This window comes from Mus caroli, chromosome X (assembly GCF_900094665.2).
Source record: "Mus caroli chromosome X, CAROLI_EIJ_v1.1, whole genome shotgun sequence".
Classification (NCBI taxonomy): domain Eukaryota; kingdom Metazoa; phylum Chordata; class Mammalia; order Rodentia; family Muridae; genus Mus; species Mus caroli.
This window is the reverse complement of record NC_034589.1, coordinates 2021650-2039990: the sequence shown is the minus strand read 5'-3', so window position 1 is coordinate 2039990 and position 18341 is coordinate 2021650. Positions and strand designations below refer to the sequence as shown.

The 18341-nt window shown below is 48.5% G+C and overlaps 3 protein-coding genes across 4 annotated transcripts in view; 1 reads left to right on the top strand and 2 right to left on the bottom strand.

The window, feature by feature from the left end:
* Nucleotides 1–479, top strand: part of Pqbp1 (polyglutamine binding protein 1) — a 4858-nt gene extending 4379 nt beyond the window's left edge. Inside the window, 1 exon segment of the mRNA XM_021153554.2 lies at nt 52–479. Coding sequence (XP_021009213.1) covers nt 52–287 — 236 coding nt within the window. The 3' untranslated portion in view covers nt 288–479.
* Nucleotides 480–505: 26 nt separating this feature from the next.
* On the bottom strand, nt 506–11242 carry Slc35a2 (solute carrier family 35 member A2). Of its 2 annotated transcripts, none has more exons than XM_021153080.2 (5): nt 10859–11241; nt 9360–9542; nt 5287–5438; nt 2133–2860; nt 506–810 (listed from the first exon to the last, which is right to left on the bottom strand). In XM_021153080.2, the coding sequence occupies exons 1-5, from the start codon at nt 10947–10949 to the stop codon at nt 783–785; spliced, it is 1182 nt and encodes a 393-aa protein (XP_021008739.1). In that variant the 5' UTR covers nt 10950–11241; the 3' UTR covers nt 506–782. The 2 variants fall into 2 exon arrangements, with proteins under 2 accessions (XP_021008739.1, XP_021008740.1); XM_021153081.2 differs by having other exon boundaries at nt 539–810; nt 2133–2270; nt 10859–11242.
* A 620-nt stretch (nt 11243–11862) lies between these two features.
* Nucleotides 11863–16954, bottom strand: Pim2 (Pim-2 proto-oncogene, serine/threonine kinase). The gene is made up of 6 exons (XM_021153447.1): nt 16666–16954; nt 16428–16537; nt 15576–15626; nt 13646–14018; nt 13028–13204; nt 11863–12942 (listed from the first exon to the last, which is right to left on the bottom strand). Exons 1-6 carry the CDS (start codon nt 16724–16726, stop codon nt 12779–12781), a joined length of 936 nt encoding a protein of 311 aa, XP_021009106.1. The 5' UTR covers nt 16727–16954; the 3' UTR covers nt 11863–12778.
* Nucleotides 16955–18341: the final 1387 nt, after the last annotated feature.

The window sequence follows — 18341 nt, the reverse complement described above, 5'->3', positions numbered from 1 at the left end:
TAGACCAGGCTGGCCTCAAACTCAGAAATCCACCTGCCTCCGCCTCCTGAGTGCTGGGATTAAAGGTGTGTGCCACCAAGCCTGGCCACTCCACCCTCTTCCTGTACTCTTAATTCTTTCTTGTCCCCAGGGGTACATGGTCAACAGGACTCCCCAAGAGGAACGAGGCCAAGACAGGGGCTGACACCACGGCAGCTGGGCCCCTCTTCCAGCAGCGCCCTTACCCTTCCCCGGGCGCTGTGCTCCGCGCCAATGCAGAAGCCTCCCGAACCAAACAGCAGGACTGACCCCTTGTTCCCTGTAGCTTTGGCAGCTTGTGTTTCTGTGTTTCTTCCTTGTGGCTCTGGGACAGGAGCCATGGCTTCTACATGCTGGATTATTATTCCACCAGTGAGCTACACTCCCGGCCCCTTTAGTGTTGTTTATAAACAACAGGCAAGCCCTTGTTGTTTAATAAAAGCTTTTTTTTGTGGAACATATCCATGAGGCTTGAATGCTTCCTTTCTTCATTCTTTCCAGGCTTTCTAACCCAACTTCACAAGGTGCAAAAAAACATTTTATTTGCAGAAACTCACCTAAGAAATACTGTAAGATAGCAGGAGTAGAGGTGGGCCCATTAACAGAGGTTAGTCATGTCAGCCCTATGTGGGGCAGGGGTTGGTAAGGACAGGGAGTTCCCATGTCTACCTCACCCTACCCCTAATACTGATAAGAGTTTAGTCCCAGTTGGGCCAGGGCAAGAAGGGAGAACGAAGACAGGCCAGCATCTTCAAGTCCAGCAGCTACGACCCCTTCACCTTGGTGAGCAACCTGTGGTGAAAATGGGAAGGAAAGAGAAACACAGAAAGCTGGGGTGGGCCGGTGGGTGAGTTTCCTAAGCAAGCGAGGCTGGTAGTAAGCTACTAATCTTGGAGTTAGTAATGGTGCTTATGTGAAAAGAGCAGGCCCCTGGGTCAGAAAGCTACACATGGACTAAATAAATACATCATCTTTATTTGGCATTGGGTATCCTGACATTTGTTCATTACAGTTCCTTAAAAAACAAACCAAAAAAAAAATCAGAACAAATTAATCAAAAATAAAGATCCAGTGGCCCTATTTACATATAGCAAAGACAGCCCAGGCACCTTCCATGCATGCACTTAAGTGTGCGTGCACACATCCACACACATCCGCACGCGCACGCGAACACACACACATCTGGGATACAGTTAAGGAGTTAATAAGCTTTGGGGAGTGCAGGGGTGCAGGTTCCATGTTTCATCAATTCTGACACCCATCCTGAAAGAAGGGTGTTTTAAACGCCAATGGAGCTGCAGGAGGAGGATCGGCAGCTTTAGTTTTTGTCTGGATGTTTCTGAAGAGAATCCTTCGCCTCTGTCTCGTCAATTACATGAGATTCAGCCACTTCAAGGACCTCCCCTCCCCATTTTCCCAACACGCTGGATCATTGGTCTAATGATAGCACAAACAAATCTCCATCCCAAACTATTGGAAAGCAAATGGCACTTATTGCACCCTCCCCAAGATGAGCTGATGCGAAATCCTCAGCTTGTGCCTCTCTCCTCGTTCCGGGCACTTACAACAGGCTGATTGCTCTTCAAGGGTCTCTGTACCGGGGAAACTGCCCCAAAGCCACAGCAGAGACCACGCTGTTGTCATGATCCAGGGTGATGGTGCAGGAGAGAAGACCTCATACAATAGGAAATGGAACCCCACGAGGAGTCATTAGTCGTTATTGGAGAGCTGCAGGGCTTTTATCCAGTCTGCAGGATGGCTGGGAGGAACTGTCCCAGGCATGTGAGACAGGACATCTCCAGCACAGGGTCATGGGGGAAAGGCCTGGAATAGCAGTACCCCAACCCTGTTCCCAAAGAGGTTAGCCCAAGGCAGAGGAAGCAGCTCTATAAAGCTCCTCCAGGACAGGAGAGTCCATCTATCAGGAAGTGTTCATGTGACATTCAGCCCTAGTTCCATATCCCTCTAGAATTATGGGAGAAAATAAACCTCCAACCCACAAAAGCCAGGCCCTGGCAACAACTTTTTGGACCTGCAGAAGCCCAACCCCCTCCAACCCAACCCCCTGCCCTGTTCCCCCAACCACCACCAGCTCTCACTTGACCAGCACTGACTTTGGCAGAAAGGGCTCCGTGGTGAGGTCTCCTCGAGAAGACAGCTGCGGTGGTGGTGGCTGCCCAGGAGGCTGCTGGTGAATGCAGGGCCCAGAGGCCGAGGCCGAGGCTATGGCTTTGACTGCACCTCGGGGAAGGCTGTAGAGGTAGACAGCACCAATGACAAGCCCAGCGCCCAGGGCAAATAATGGGTCCAGGTGGAAGCCAAAGAGGCGAATGGAGGCAACAGTGGACAGCACAATAGACAGGGAGGTGGCAAAGCCCTTGAGGATGTTGTCAGCATACTTGACAACAACAGCCACCAGGAGCCCACCAAAGGCTTGGTTTAGTACTACACCCCAGACAGCAGGTGTGTACCCAAAGAAGAAGCCTTGACTGGCCACGGCAGTGCCCTCAGCCCACCAGAGCCCCACCAGGCCCAGCGCCGTGCCAAAGAGGCCGAGCTGTAGGTTACGAAGCCACACAGAACCTGAGCTGCCTTTGAGGATCTTCTCAAAGTAGACCCCAGCGAAGCCTGAGGAGAGACAGGAGGCCACAACTGCCGCTAAGCCCACCCCTGGGTTCTGATCCAGTGGCCGTGGGCCACTCCCACCAGCTTGCTGTGCCTGGACAATGGCGACACCAGTGAAGAGCAGCAGCAGAGAGGCCCACTGCAGGCGTGAGAGGCTGCGATTCAACATGAGCACAGAGAACAGCGCTGTAGTCAGGATCTTCAGCTGATACGTCACCTGCAAGTTGCATGTGAAGGCACTGAGTGCTGGTCCCAACTCCCATGAAGTGCAAGGGGATTAGGACAGCAACCACTGTGGGCCTTTGGGAACAATAAAAAGGTGGTGTACATGAAAACAAAACAAACCAGCCACTGACCACTGACTAACCTGTGCCTAACTAGTTCCTAAAGACCCTTCCACATGACTAAGGGATGTACTTCAATTGGTGAACACAGCAAGCATACACAGACTGCTGGAGTCCATCCCAGTACCGTATAGCCCAGGCCCAGTGGCATACACCTGTAAAATCCCAGCCCTTGGGAAATGGAGGCAGGAGGATCGGAAATTCAAACTTATCTTTGGTTATATAGAGTTAGAGGCCAGTCTGGGCTAGAAATCATCTCAAAAAAGAAACACCCAAGTTCTACAAAAGGGGAACTGTGCAAAGAAGTCCCAAGCCACAGCCAACTCTACAACCCAATCCCGTTTTCCTAGCTATGTGATAAGGTCAAATCACTTGTCCCTCCTGAAACCTGGCGCCATCTCTGTAAAATAAGGCTGCTGTATAGACAACACCTCCAAGTAGGTGATAAATAAATAAAGCTTTGGGGGCTGGAGAGATGGCTCAGTGGTTGAGAGCACTGTCTGCTCTTCCAGAGGTCCTGAGTTCAACTCCCAGCAACCACATGGTGGCTCACAACCATCTGTAATGGGATCCAATGCTTTCTTCCACTGTGTCAGCAACAGGATGCTCATACAACATTAAATAAATAAATAAATCTTTTAAATAAATAAATCAACAAATAAATAAAGCTTTGTGATAAGGGAAATCTTTATACAAATGACTCAACCATAACAAAGCCAGAACATATTCACAGATTGCTATGTATGTGTCCAAAATGCCTCTGGGCACCATATCGGGTTTGAACGTCTAACCTTTTCAACTACCTTAGAACTGGACACCAATATAATCTGCAATTCACTGATGAGAAAGCTACGTATGGTGGCACATGACTGAAATCACAGCACTTAGGAGTTAAACTGTAAGTTCAAGGCCAGATTGACCCACATAGCAAGAGCCTGGCTCAACAAACAAACAAACAAACACACACACTGAAGATATAGCTTAGCTATGTCTTAGTTTTGCTTAGCAGGCACCAAGCGCTAGGCTCAGTCCCTAGCACCTCATAAACAAGGCCCAGTGCCACCCACGTAGAACTCCAACACATGTGCTCATCATCTGTTACATAACAAGTTCATGGCCAGCCTGTCTCAAAGAAAACAAGATGAAATAAAAATAAAAAGATAAGCAAATAAAGGCACAGAAAGGTAAGTGACTGGCCTCCAAATCACAGAGCCTGAAAGCTGTAGCATGGGGATTTGAACCTTGTGGCACATAGGCATTTATTTGTTTGGCTTTTTAAAAGATTTATTTATTTATTTATTTATTTTATATTAGTACACTGTAGCCATCTTCAGACACACCAGAAGAGAGCATCAGATCCCATTACAGATGGTTGTGAGCCACCATGTGGTTGCTGGGATTTGAACTCAGGACCTCTGGAAGAGCTGTCAGTACTCTCAACTTCTGAGCCATCTCTCCAACCCCCTATTTGTTCATTTTTTTAAAGACAGGGGTTCTATGTATAGCCCAGGGTGTCCTGGAACTCTGTAGACCAGAGGCCATAAACTCACAGAGATCTGCTTGACCCTGCCTCCCCAGAGTGTTGGGATTAAAGTCACACGACACCACACCTGGCTTAGCATCTAGAATCTTTAATAAACCTTGTATGAATACAAGACTATCCATAAATGCCTCAGAGTTGTCAATAAGCATTCAAGGACTCTTTCTAGGCATTTCTTTTCTTTGAGATAGGGTTTCTTTCTTTAATCTATATATTATTTATATATTATATACATTTAGAATACACAGACAATGCATATGCCACTCCCACCCAGTTTGTGCATTGGTGTTTTGCTTACATGCATCACATGCATCACATGCTTACATGCATCACATGCATGCCTAGTGCTTTGGAGGGAAAGATTCTCTGGAAATGGAGCTACAGATGGTTGTGAGCTGTCATGTGGGTGCTGGCAACCAAACCCAGTTCCCATAGAAGAGAAGCCAGTGTTCTTAAGTGCCAACCCCCAAGAACTAAATTTCTTTATGTAGTCGAATCTGTTCTTGAACCCTAAGTCATCCTGCTTCAGCCTCCTGAGTACTGGATTTGCAGGTATATGCCAATATCTCTGGCCCCAGGTATATTTTCAGTTATCTAAGCATCTCTCTTTTCAGTTTTGACACATAAACAAACCTAATTTAAGGGAGTTCCAAGAGTATTCTGAAAGTCACGGAGTACTTGTTTTTTGCAGGCTGCCTCCCTCCTTCCATCTACAGCCCCCCCCCCCCCCAGGATCCTTGGGGGCTATGCCGGACTCACCTGGAAAGTGGCAGCTGGCAGGTTGCTGATGGCAACATACTGGAGGTTATTCTGCAAGGTATAGATGAGAGAGGGCACCGCAAGCTTGAGTGTGTCCACATATTGGACCAGGACAGCCTCATGGAGGAAGAGGACCAGGTGCTTCACATTACCTAGACGGGAGGAGGCTCTGCTGAAGGTTGGGACCAGGCATGGCTCCTCTGTCCACCTCCCAGTCTCAACTTCCACCACCACTGAACTAAACTCCCCTCCTTCTGCCAGCTCTCACACAGTTTCTCCTACAGTATAAGAATGCCAAAGTTCTTTCTGAGCCAGGCATGGTGGTGCAAGCCTTTAATCCCAGTGCTCAGGAGGCAGAGGCAGGTAGATCTTTAGTAGTTTGAGGCCAGCCTGCTCTACTTATTGAATTCCAGAGTAAGACCTTGTCTTAAAAAAAAAAAAAAAAAGCCTTGCCGGCAGTGGTGGCACACGCCTTTAATCCCAGCACTCGTGAGGCAGAGGCAGGTGGATTTCTGAGTTCGAGGCCAGCCTGGTCTACAGAGTGAGTTCCAGGACAGCCAGGACTACACAGAGAAACCCTGTCTCGAAAAAAACAAAAAGGGCTGGTGAGATGGCTCAGTGGGTAAGAGCACCCGACTGCTCTTCTGAAGGTCCGAAGTTCAAATCCCAGCAACCACATGGTGGCCCACAACCATCCGTAATGAGATCTGATGCCCTCTTCTGGTGCGTCTGAAGACAGCTACAGTATATTACATGTAAAAAATAAATAAATCTTTAAAAAAAACAAAAAAACAAAAAAACAAAACAAAACAAAACAAAAAGCCTTTCTGATATTCAACTTACTGCAAAAAGGAATACAGATATAGTTCAGTGGTGGGGTGCTTGCCTAAGAGATGTGTATTCCCAGGTTCTACCCCAACACTATACAAAAAGAAAAACAATGGTCACAAAACGATGACTCCATCCCACTCTGCTTGCTAATCAACTACAGTTCATCCACCTGAGATCTACGTTCCTGACAACAGGCCCATTTAGGGCCTGCACGCAACGCTGTGTACATTGACATTATCACCAAGTACCTAGAACCGTGTGACACAGAAGGGAGATTTTAGACTTGTTTGTGGTTGTACCTAGGGCCTGACACACTACTGAGCTACACTTCCTGTAGAAGCCTTTTAGATATCCTAATTCCTTAATGGTCCATTTCCCACCCAAACATCTTTTTCTCAGTCCTAGATACATTAAGAAGCTGCCCCTGCCCTATGGATGCATGATGTCTCTTTTTGAATCTTTCTTCTCAAAAGAGTCTCTCTGTGGAGCCTGGGCCGGTAGACATGGAAAAACAGAGGCTGATGTTAGATGTCTTTGCTATCACTCTCTACCTTAAGGTTATTTTTATGTAAATGAGTGTTTGTGCATGTATGTGTACATATGTATGCATGTACGATTGTGTACCACATGTGTGCACTGCCCAAAGAGGCTGGAAGAGGATGTCAGGTCCCCTGGAACTAGGGCTACAAATGTGTGCCATCGTGTGGTTGCTGGGAATAGAGCCCTCTGGAAGAGCTGCCAATGCTTTTAAGAGTTGAACCATGCTGTGCGGTGGTGGCGCACGCCTTTAATCCCAGCACTCGGGAGGCAGAGGCAGGCAGATTTCTGAGTTCGAGCCCAGCCTGGTCTACAAAGTGAGTTCCAGGACGGCCAGGGCTATACAGAGAAGCCCTGTCTCGAAACAACCCCCCCCCCCCCAAAAAAAAAATAGTTGAACCATCTCTCAAGCTCTACCTTACTGTATTGCTAAAGGTTTTTTAAAAAAATATGTGCATATATGTATCTGATACACATATATGTGTTTGAGCAATGTGATATAGATACTAGGAACTGAATTCAGCCTCTGGAAGCCACCTCTCCAGCTTTCTCCACCTTTTCTTTCCTCCCCACCTTTGAGACAGGTTTCTCTGAAGGTAGCACTGGCTGTCCTAGAACTAGCTCTGTACTCTGCCTGCCTCTGCTTGCCACGTGCTAGGATCAAAGGCATGAGCCATACACTGCCTGGCTGCACCTTCGACACGATTGGACCTTTTAGCTAGACTGGCTGGTCAGTAAGCCAACAGGACTGACAGTCTCCAGTCATCTGCCTAGCCACTGCCTCCCTGTCCCTGAACTCACAAAGATGAGCTGGGATTAGATTTGTGCCACCATGCCTGGTTTTGATGGGCTTAAACCAGATCTTCACTCATGTAGAGCAAACATTTTACCCATGATGCCATCTTCCCAACCACTACTGGGGTGTGTGTGTGGGTGTGTGTGTGCAAGATGGGATTGAAACTACAGCCCAGAACAGACTAAGCAAGTGCTCTATAGCTGAGCTACATTTCCAGTGCTTCATTTGTGTTGTGTGAGGCATGTGTGTGAGTGTGGGCATGCACAGTCCATGGTGCAAGTGTGGAAGTCAAAGGACGACTTAGAGGCTGATGTCATTTTTCTCCATCACAGGCTCTGATAGACAGAGCTCAGGTTCTCAGGCTAGCATGGCAAGAGGTTTTATCTGCTGAGCTATCCTGCCCACCCTATGTTTTCTTTAGAGACTGGGTCTTACAAAGTTGACCAGTCTAGTGTTGAACTTAGGATCTTCCTGCCAGGTAGCCAGGATTACAGGCCTGCAGGTCTGGTTTTGTTTTTCTGTCCATTGGCGGCTTGGGGAAGTTTTATTTGTTTTATTTTGAGCCAGGGTCTTGCTTTAGCCCAGGAAGCCTTGGAACTTATTATCCTCCTGTCTCCCATATGCTGGACTTACAGGGTTAAAATCACCATATCCAGCTTGATCATTTTTTTTATTTTTCCATGTATGATTTCTTATTATACTTGCTTTTTTTTAGATAGAATTCCAGATAGTTCAGGCTGCCTCTGAACTTATTTTGTAGCCAAAGATGACCTTGAACTGCTGCTGCTGCTTCTGCCTCAGGTTATAGGCATTTATCACAACCGCTGTATGTGGTGGTGGATATGAGAGCCAGAGCTTTATATGCTAGGCACGCACTATCATTAAGCCACACCCCCAACTGGAGGCATTATACTTTCATTTACTTATTGCTTACTTTTTCTTGCTTTCAAGTGGAGCATTAAAATGTTGCTCAAGCGCCGGGCAGTGGTAGCGCACACTTTTAATCCCAGCACTTAGGAGGCAGAGGCAGGTGGATTTCTGAGTTCGAGGCCAGCCTGGTCTACAAAGTGAATTCCAGGACAGCCAGGGCTACACAGAGAAACCCTGTCTCAAAAAAACTCAAAACCAAAACCAAATGTTGCTCCAGATAACCTTGAACTCATAGAATTAACTGTTCCTCTGCTCAAGCATACTGAACAGCTGCAGTTACAAGTGCATGACGTAGCTGGGCCTTGCGGGTGCACATCTTCAATCCCAGCACTTGGGAGGCAGAGGCACGCCAATCTAGTTTACAGAATAAGTTCCAGGACAGCCAGGGCTACACAGAAAAACCCTGCCTTGAAAAACAAACAAAAAAAATGTGCACGATGCTACACCCACCTGGTACTATAAAGGTGCAGATATATAAAAGATATATAGATTAGCCTTGAGCGGCTCGCCACTGATGCTGTTTTATGCCACTGTAACCAAGAGTTGATCATTGTGAACCTGGGTCATGTACAGAAGCACATACGTATGGAATGGGATTCTCCATGTTACAAAAGTTGTTCTTTTCTTTTTCTTTCTCAGATAATCACATGTAGCTGAGGCTAACCTTGAACTTATGTTATCTTGAGCTCCTGATCTTCATGCCTCTACCTTCCAAGTGCTGTTATTAAATCTTTCAATCACCATGGGTCTTCTGTTGCCTTGTGGGCAGTCAATCTCACTAGTGTAGCTCTCAGGTATAAGGAATATCCAAGTGGAGATGCAACTTCACATAGCTGCAGTGGTCAGGAAGCTTAAATGCTCTTACCTACTCCCCAAGCATCCTCATACACACCAGTCTACTCTCCCAGCAAACCTTCCAGGGGTGCTTACACCCTTAATTTAGGGTGTCCCACCAACCAACCCCATTCGTGACTCATACCCCTCTTTTGTGCGAAGAGCAGCAGGAGACAGGTGAGACCTTTGAGCACTTCAGCCATGACCACAGCAGTGGTGGCAAAGAAGCGGTCCCCAGGCAGTGTGCGAGCGTAGCGGATGCTGAGGATAAGGGAGGCATTCTGGACCACCAGCACAGCTAAGGATATATACTTGAGGCGCCGGTGAGCTGCAGGGAGTGGAAGGAACACATAGGAGGATAGAGTCAGAGGCTACTGGGGTATGGCCACCCACCTCATTCCTCTTTTCTCAATCAAAAACCTTCTGGCTCTTGGGACTTCCTCTGCTTGCCCATCTTAACTCAATTAGAGTCTGATCTGGACCTGTTTCCACACCCTCAGCTACTGGCAAAAAGGAGCAAGACAGGGAGAAGTGGGCCCCAGTCTGACTAGTTCTTAATCTGAAATCCTTAGTATGAGAAAATGACCAGGGCAGGCTCTGGACACACATCTTTGCTTCTTTTCCATTCCCGGGGAAGCCACTCTTTCTCAGACAGCATTCCCAATATTTATTGAATACCTACACTATGCCTATCACTGTACTAAGGGATTTACACAGATTCCCATCACTTGATTTCGAAAGGTACTAGGAAAATGTCTGTTTTGTGGATAAGGAAATTGATGATTTCTATGAAGTGATGCTTCTACTTGCAGGACTGTCCCATAAATGAAATAATGTTGCAATATAATGAATGGGACAATTGTTTAAAGATGTCCGCCTCCTGAGGCTTGTTCTATTTCTCCATCCCATATGATTACCCCAATAGTTTGATTACTTTAATCACATATGGAAATACTTCCCTACTGCATATGGCCCGTCCTCCCTCTGCTGTACGTCCTTCTCCCAGCCAATGAATTAGTCTTTGTTCTACCCACACTTGCAATGAGCTCTCTCTACCATATAGAAGCACTTGGCCCCCTCAGAATGTTCTTTCTGACCTATAAGGAAGGAACTCTCCCACCTCAACACAAATAGAACTAGCTCCATTTGGGAGGAACATTCTCAGTACATTCTCTCCATGTAATGAAGGGCAGCTTCATGTTCAAAATGGATCCACTAGTCATACAAGGATGTGCCCCACCCTGACAATTTATAAGGTCCCTTTATAAGGAAGCCACCACCCTTCTATAAGGAAGAACTCTCACCCCGACAATCGTCGCTCCCTTCTACAGTTAAGGATTACCATCCCCCTCTGAACATTATCAATGTTCTTGCCCTCCTCAAAAGGAAATTCCCCGCACATTCACAACGGTCTTTATTTGAAAATCCAGGACCCCAGCCACAGTCACCCACAGAACGACCGATTCCTATCCGCAACATACAATAGTCCATTCTCTCCTTCCTTTTTCCTCACAACGCACGCACACATACACTAACACGTAGGTCTGTTCACACGGGATGAGCTGTCACTTCAGTCTAGGTTCATCCCACCCTCAAGAATTCCGACCTCCGATTAGGCAACGCCTCTACGTCAGGCCACCTCACCCGCTGTAGTGGACCCAGGTTCCAACGCGCCCGAGGACACAGCCCCAGCCCCGGCCGCAGCGGTAGATCCACCAACCCCGACCGCTGCCATGTTGGCATCTGCCCGTCCCGTCCCCTCGGCAACAGCAGGCTACTTCCGTATCCATCACGTCCGTTTCCGGACCTCTGGCGGAGGGGCGGGGCGTTAGCTGGGACGGGGTTTGCGGGCAGGGGCTCTCAGCCTGTTCCCAGCTTAGATTCTTAAATGGTGGCTTCGGGTTCCCAGATTCCATCCAAACAGGAGACCCGGGGCGCTGCAAACTGTCTCCCGCAGCCTTTCCACAGGTCGTATTTGCACGCTCGTGACGCTCGACCTGGCCCCCATCCCTCATGCGCCCGCCTCACTGACCCTGACTGTCCGTAACCACCTGTCCAAACAGTCCTAGAGTTTTATTGGTTCCGTTGCTCCGCCATCTCGGCTTCTTATTGGAAACCCCAGATAGCACCACCCTTCTCGCGTCAGAATCAGTTCCAGACCCTTTCCAGCCAGGTGCCGCCCTCTAAGGGCCAGAGGCCAAGTGGGAGGAACGGGACTTCAGAGAAGGCGGGACTAGTGAAACCGAGCGGACAGGGACCGTGACCGTAATAGAAGAGAGTGAGGGGAGGACTTGAGGATATTTGTCAGGATTAGAAAAACTAAAGGTGGTGAGTTGAGGAAAATGCAAAGGAGAAGCGTGAAAGGTAGAGACAAAATTAAATGGTTAAAAGCTAGACAGAAAGTGCTAGAAAAATTCTAGTTGGAGCCTGGGATTTAGCTCGGAATTTCTATGCAAGCAAATCTCAGTACTCCAAGTTTGGGGTTAGAATGGGCCTCAAAAGACCCTAAGCACCCCCCCCCCGACCCCCCAAAAAAAACCGGTCAGACAGGCCCTACTGTTTTTTTTTTCCCCAGAGATTTTTTTTTCTCCAGCTACCTCCTAAACTCAGCATCTAGTAGATGCCTACTTCTATAAATGGCAATCCACTTGTGACTTCATTATTTATTAAATAGGTTTCCACACATGGCTTTTTAAATAATCCAGGCAGGGGGAGAAGGGACAGGAGGGCACTTGCCGCTCTCCACCTCCAGTACAGAATTATTTACATTTCAACCACTGGACAATCCTGGCTCAGGAGGAGGCAGCAAAAGTTGGAAAGGGGGGACCCCAGGAGAACAACAGTAAGACTTATTTCCTCCATCTCATCCCCCCAAAACCATCCATCCCATCCTAGTCTCTGGTGGTGTCCGGTGATGTCCATCTCCCATTCCTTCCCAAATTATGGAAGTAAGGTTCTTCTCACCGGAATAAGAGCACTTGGGATAACAGTAGGGTCCCCTCACCAAACAAAGGAAGAAAAAGGAAGGAAGCGTGGGATACTAATTAATTAATGGGTAGTACCTCCCCCAGAATCACCAAGTCTGGGCTAAGGCAGGCAGGCAGCAACAGAATGAGATCCCAGGGTAAGGCCCTTTGCCTAAAGAGCTGCTGGGGGTGGGAGTAATCTTAAGGAAAGCACCCTTGCCCAAGTGAGAGCATTTGAACTAAGTGTCTACGTGGTTTGTGGTAGTATAGGAAGTGCCAGTGTAGGGACTACAATGTCAGATTAAGAATCTTAGGGCCCAGAAGGGAAGGAATCCAACCAAATAAACATCTTTAACAGAACAAGAAACAAGTAACTCCCCCTCCCAAATTAGGGACCACAGGTTCTGGGAGGAGAGCTCCTTCCCAGAATTGGGATAGGAACTGGGCAGACTTGGCTATCATCTTCTTCTGACCCCTGATCCCTATTCCCTGACCTTAGTAATACTGGATTTTTAACAACCTGTATAACCAGGTCAACAGATGTCCATCTATCCCTGTAGCGTGACCATGGAATTCCAACCAGAGAGCCTGGCTGGGTCTAGGGAAGCAGGGACCAGGGCAAGGGGGTGGGGCTTCCTTTGGAGGAGTTGATGGGCTTTTCTTCAGCTGGTGTTTGCATCCAGGGGTCCAGCAGAATCTCCTCCAGTGAGGGTCGGGAGCAGGGTTTAGGGGCCAGGCACCGGCGGATTAGGGCACAGCAATCTGTGGGGTCAAGAAGCACAGGGGAGATTAGCAGTCATCGAGGCTTGGGAGGCTTGGGCTGGGGTAAGTGAGTGACAGGCCTCACCTGGGGAGACATGAGCAGGGAAGTGCAGCTCAGCCTCCAGAATCTCCTGGTCTCTCTCGAAGGGAATGTCCCCACAGACCATGTCATAGAGTAGGACACCTAGTGACCAGACAGTCGCTGGCAGGGCATGGTACTGGTGTCGCGAGATCCACTCTGGAGGGCTATACACTCTTGTCCCTGCACACAAGCCAAGCATTAGATCCTAATCAGGTGATGCCCTTCCTCAACCCCCGTGTCCCTAGAAGTCCAAACTGTAAATTAAAAGGAGGGTATCCATTGGCTAGAACAGTTGTACTTCCAAGTTTAACAGCAGAGTCCTAGTAGCAGCAAGATAGCTTTAAAGGAGTACTTCAAAATTAACAGTAAGATCATTTCACCAAAACCAAAAAACAACAACAAAACCCCATCCTACCCCCACACTAAAACAATAAGAGCCCAGAAGGTTAAGAAACGTATAAAATGAACTTTATTGGGGAATCTAGGCTTGAGTATGCAGTGTTATAGAAATCAAGAACCTTAAAGTGTATGACATGGGTCCAATGTTCAGAGGATAAGCCGAACCTAAAGCTAAAAAGCCAGAAGAATGAGTGCTAAAGGGTAGGGAAGAAGCAGCCTTACCATCAAAGTCAGTGTACGGCTCATCATGAAGCAGGGCGCCGGAACCAAAATCAATGAGTTTAATGGAACCCCGGCATAGGTCGATCAGGATGTTCTCATCCTTGATATCCCGATGGACAACTCCACGGGCGTGGCAGTGCTGGACAGCTGCCACGACTTGGGTAAAGAAGCTGCGGCTACAGCTTTCACCCAGCGGCCCCTTCTCTGTGATGTAGTCGAAGAGATCCTGAGCAGGCATAGGCCGCTCAAGGACCAGCATGAAGCCTTCGGGTGTTTCAAACCAGTCAAGCAGGCGTATCACACCCGGATGGCCATTGCCTTCACCCACCTTCCACAGCAGCGCAACCTCAAGTGGGCAGGTGACTGAGTCTGACTGAGGGGTGGGAAATCAAAAGAAAGAAGGAGGCAAGTGTTAAGTCTGTAGCCCTGCTGTCGACATAGCAAAGTTTACTTTCAAAGCACTGATTTTGGTTGGGCTCCTCTTCCTAGACCCTAGTACCCTCTTAAAGGTTCAAGTCCTTCAGAGAGTGAAACGAACAGAGACCATACACGGCTGGCATGCAGTGGGTCAGTAAATACTTGGAGAAATTGAAGTGTTCTCATCTGTTTTGAAGGGGAGGGAGTTTGAGACAGGATCCTTACATAGACCAGGCTGTACTGGAATAAGAGATTCACCTGATTCTACCCCCAGAGGATTAAAGTGTGCCCCACCATGCCTGGACTTCAAAGTGTTTTATAATGTAAGTCCCCCTTCATAATTTTACCTAAGACAGGTAAACAAGATGTTCATCAAGATCCACATCAGGACAGCTTTTATGCATACTAGATACTCAATAAGTATTTGTAAATGGAAGTACTTTACAGCAAAGAGGGACTAGCATGGAACTAAATCCTATTAAAGTAATACTATTAATAAATACTATTATTGTATAAGTGTTGGTTAGTTTTCTTCACTAGCATACCTCAAGGATCCTTAGTAACAGCAGAACTCAGGATGTTAAGACAGAAAGAGAAGTTAGTAGAAGGGATATAGCATATAATGAATTCTAAGAAATGATGTCGTATTTTGCAAAGTGCCTATAAATTAAACCACGGCAGAAGTGTCCTCTGGTTTTTAAATTTCTGTCTCATGTTTGAGACAGAATTTTGCCAGGTAGCTCACCCAACCCGGCCTCAAATTCACTGAAATCCTAGTGACCCAGCCTCTTGAACGTTGGGATCACAGGTGCACACCACCAATCCCAGCTTTCATTTGTCCAAAACGGCTTACACTGATTAATTGCAAAGGACCTGGCACAGAGTAAACATTTAATGAATGGTGTCTTGTCAGTCTTGCTTATCAAACAGCACAAGTCAACGGCCCCTGCCCCAGACCCGAACGGGCAGGGACTGCCAAGAGTCTAGTTGCCTCAGATGGGGTCCTTTACAGGCCCAGTAACTTGCACAGCCGCAGACAGGTTTTCTCACGAAGACGCAAAATCCGCTACTGCGCAGGCTCACCCCCAACCCCCTCACCCAGTCCACAGGCCGGCACAGACTACCTAAAGGGTTCACCAGGGGGAGCTCTCTTACCTACAATTTGCCCAGACCCGCCCTGATGTCCGTTAGCGTTCTCCGGGTGGCAGAAGAGAAGCAGCCAGCATCACCATGACAACCAGTGACCTAGGCCCCTCCTTCCCCACCAGCATGTCCTGTGAACAGCCCCAAAAGCAGTGTTTGGAAGAAGGATGAGATAGGAGTTTGAGAGGAGAATCCAGGGCTCTGGGGGAACTGTGGTGAAATCAGAACTATTACACGAAGGCAGGAATCACAGGCTGGTGGGGTTCTCACGGTTTCAGGGCCCAGGGAGTCATATGTCCCCTAGAAAAAAAGCAGTGCGTGCGTTCTGTGATGGAGTCTATGGGTCATGACGCACACCAAAGACACTCACCACGGTGGACCAGCCTAGCACACGGTTCCGGGAGATTACTTTGATGGCCACCTAGAAAAAAGGCTGAGATAAGGGGGCAGCAGGTGATCCCAGACTCTTCCCAATTCCAGTCTCTCCACCCGGGTATTCCTAGTTCCCATACATATCATACCCATCGGAGCTCAGATGCCCACCCAGCATTTAAGTCCTCAGAAGCAAGTTCGCCTAAACATTTTTTACGCCTGGGCTCTTGTTAGGAAAGCATCAAGACCCACTGAATCCAGAACGGGAGTTGCAGGGTTTTTTTCCTTTTGCTTTCTCTCTCCCACTGTCTTTCTACATGCCTCCCCCCTCCCCCCGCCACGATGTTGGTTATTGAACTCAGTGCTTGTGAATGGTGGACAAATAATCTACCACTGACCCATATCCCCAGATTCGAATTCCAAGTTTTCTGACGTCGCATGCCCTCCTCCATCATCCTCTCATCTCCAGGACACAACTCTATCTGGATTGTTGTTCTCACGACTCCACACTTAACACCTACTTTTAAAACATCCCCACCATCTCAGACACACAAGCGCACGCACATCAATTCCATGGATCTTGGGGTCCAGTCCTGAGCTCTGCCCCCTCCCTAGCAGAAAACATCAATCTTCTAGAATTCTTGCCCTGAATCCTGCCCACCCCCATACCCACCTGGACTGCAGACACACGCGCGCACTCACACTCCTGGCAACCCTGCTCCTTATGATTCTACTACACATTTGCAGACGCAGGCTCCCCACTGAAGCAACTGGCATCCCAGTCCCTGGTACCCTACCACCACCCTTCGCCAAAACACCTGACCCTCCGAGAACCCCTTGTAGGGGATACCTGACGTCTATCCGTGACGCGGTGTCCCGCGAAGACGGTGCCAAAGCCTCCCTTACCCAGGAGGGGGCCAAGTCGGTATTCGGCCTCGAAAGCTGCCCGATCCTTGCCTCCTACGCAAGCGGAGGCGAGGAAGTCAGGGTGGCGGTGTACTCTGATCCCAGTCATGACTCGCCCCCTCACCAGCACCCATCATTCCAGTCCACCCAACCTGCTTGCGACAGAGGAAGGCTACGCTCACCTGGAGGCTGCGTGGGGGTCACAGGGGGCGAAGGAAGCCCCTGCAGAGGCTTGGTCAACATGGAGGAGGTGCTGCGTATATTGAGCCCGCTGAATCCGCTGAGCCCGCAGGGCGTGGATGCCCGGGGCAGAGCGGCCGGAGAGCCAGGGCTGGGGGGCGCCAGGGTGGAAGGCAGGGAATCTGGCGGCCCGGAAGCGCCTGCAGACGGCGCAGCGTTAAGATTCGTCGCGCGCGCCAGCCCCAACGCTACTGAGCCGGGGCACGCGCCTCCCGGGAGAGTCGCCCTGCGCGACAGACCCGCCCACCTGGCTTTGATCAATCCGGACGCGGCACCTGCTGTACCCCAGCCAATCCGAGCCAGTCCTTATTTGCATGCCACCCTCAACGTTTCAAGTGCCCCTTATGCAAAATACATGCCAGGTTCTTCCGCGGAGGAAGGGCCTGTATGCAAATGTAGGAGGGTGCGCGCGCGTGCGCGCACACACACACAGACGGACAGACGGACACACACAGACACGCAAGCTCGAACAGGTTCTGGGAATTCCTTTGCGACAACTGCGTTTGTTTTGGTTGTTGGTGTGGTGGGGTGTGTACACACTTTAAAAAAGCGCAGCCTCCTTTCCTAGGATGCAGGTTTGCTGCCGCCATCACCTTTGCTGCCTTGAGTTCAGTAAGGAGACAACGACAAACCAGCTTTTAAAAATCTGAGCCTGGAACTAGACAGGATCCTGTCACGCGTGTTTCACCCAAGATCAGGCAGCCTTTGCTTCAAAACTGTAATCTTATAGGAGAGCTGGTCCTTCAGGGAAGGGTAACATTCTTTACCTTCAAAAAGGAAGGGATGCAGAGGAAACAATGGCAGTTTGGCACCTGTAGGGTGCTTTTTTGCTGCCATTATCCTACACAAACCTGGCTAGACTTGGCTCTGTTACCCAGTCTGGGTCTAGAATCTATAATGGCAGAACTTAAGTTCTCGTGGGAACTACAACTTCCTTGTAAAAGAGCTGGGAACTGAAAGCGAGGTCAGACTGGGCAACATAGTGAGACTGTCTTAAAAAAAGTCTTCAGGTAAGTCTGCTGACCTCAGGACCCACATGGTGAAAAGGGAGAAATGACTTCTATAAGTTGTTTTCTGACCTCCAAGCGTGTGTGGAACTCACATACCCACATGTACACCAAGAACGGGGGGAACCACCATTAAAGATATAGTCAGACACATTCAAGTAGACTTGTCCTAACCTAGGTGTACATGAAAATGTGATCAGAAAATAATATCCCAGAAGCATTCAGTGATATGACTTGTACTGTCCTATGGGGCCACTTAACACCATACGTCCCCACCAGAAATTGAAAGATTTGTCACAAGCACACAAGCACCACCAGATATGTACATTCACAGAAATATTTGTGCTGCCCCAGAAATGAGAGAACCAGAGTCTGTCACAAGAATATACAGTTGTTCCACATACATACACGCACTGCACCAAAGCAGGTATGTAGTCATCCTTGGGCTCTAAATCACCACATAGATAAGCAAATCAACAAAAGCCGGACCCAACCACACACTATCAGACACGCAGCTTATCACTGAAAGTATCCAGACAAACTACAGATGTACTGTCACTGACAGACCCACGCAAACATGCATTTCTTTCTCTCAGATACCAGACACAAAC

Excerpts from the sequence above, each read along its gene's own strand:
- Pim2 (XM_021153447.1), bottom strand. The coding sequence starts at position 16,726 with ATGTTGACCAAGCCTCTGCAGGGGCTTCCTTCGCCCCCTGTGACCCCC. Across the intron at positions 16,538-16,665 it reads GACCCCCACGCAGCCTCCAG|GAGGCAAGGATCGGGCAGCT; the intron begins GTGAGCGTAGCC and ends CCGCTTGCGTAG. Across the intron at positions 15,627-16,427 it reads GCGTCACGGATAGACGTCAG|GTGGCCATCAAAGTAATCTC; the intron begins GTATCCCCTACA and ends CCTTTTTTCTAG.
- Slc35a2 (XM_021153080.2), bottom strand. The coding sequence starts at position 10,949 with ATGGCAGCGGTCGGGGTTGGTGGATCTACCGCTGCGGCCGGGGCTGGG. Across the intron at positions 9,543-10,858 it reads ACCTGGGTCCACTACAGCGG|CTCACCGGCGCCTCAAGTAT; the intron begins GTGAGGTGGCCT and ends CACTCCCTGCAG. Across the intron at positions 5,439-9,359 it reads GCTCTTCGCACAAAAGAGGG|GTAATGTGAAGCACCTGGTC; the intron begins GTATGAGTCACG and ends CCTCCCGTCTAG.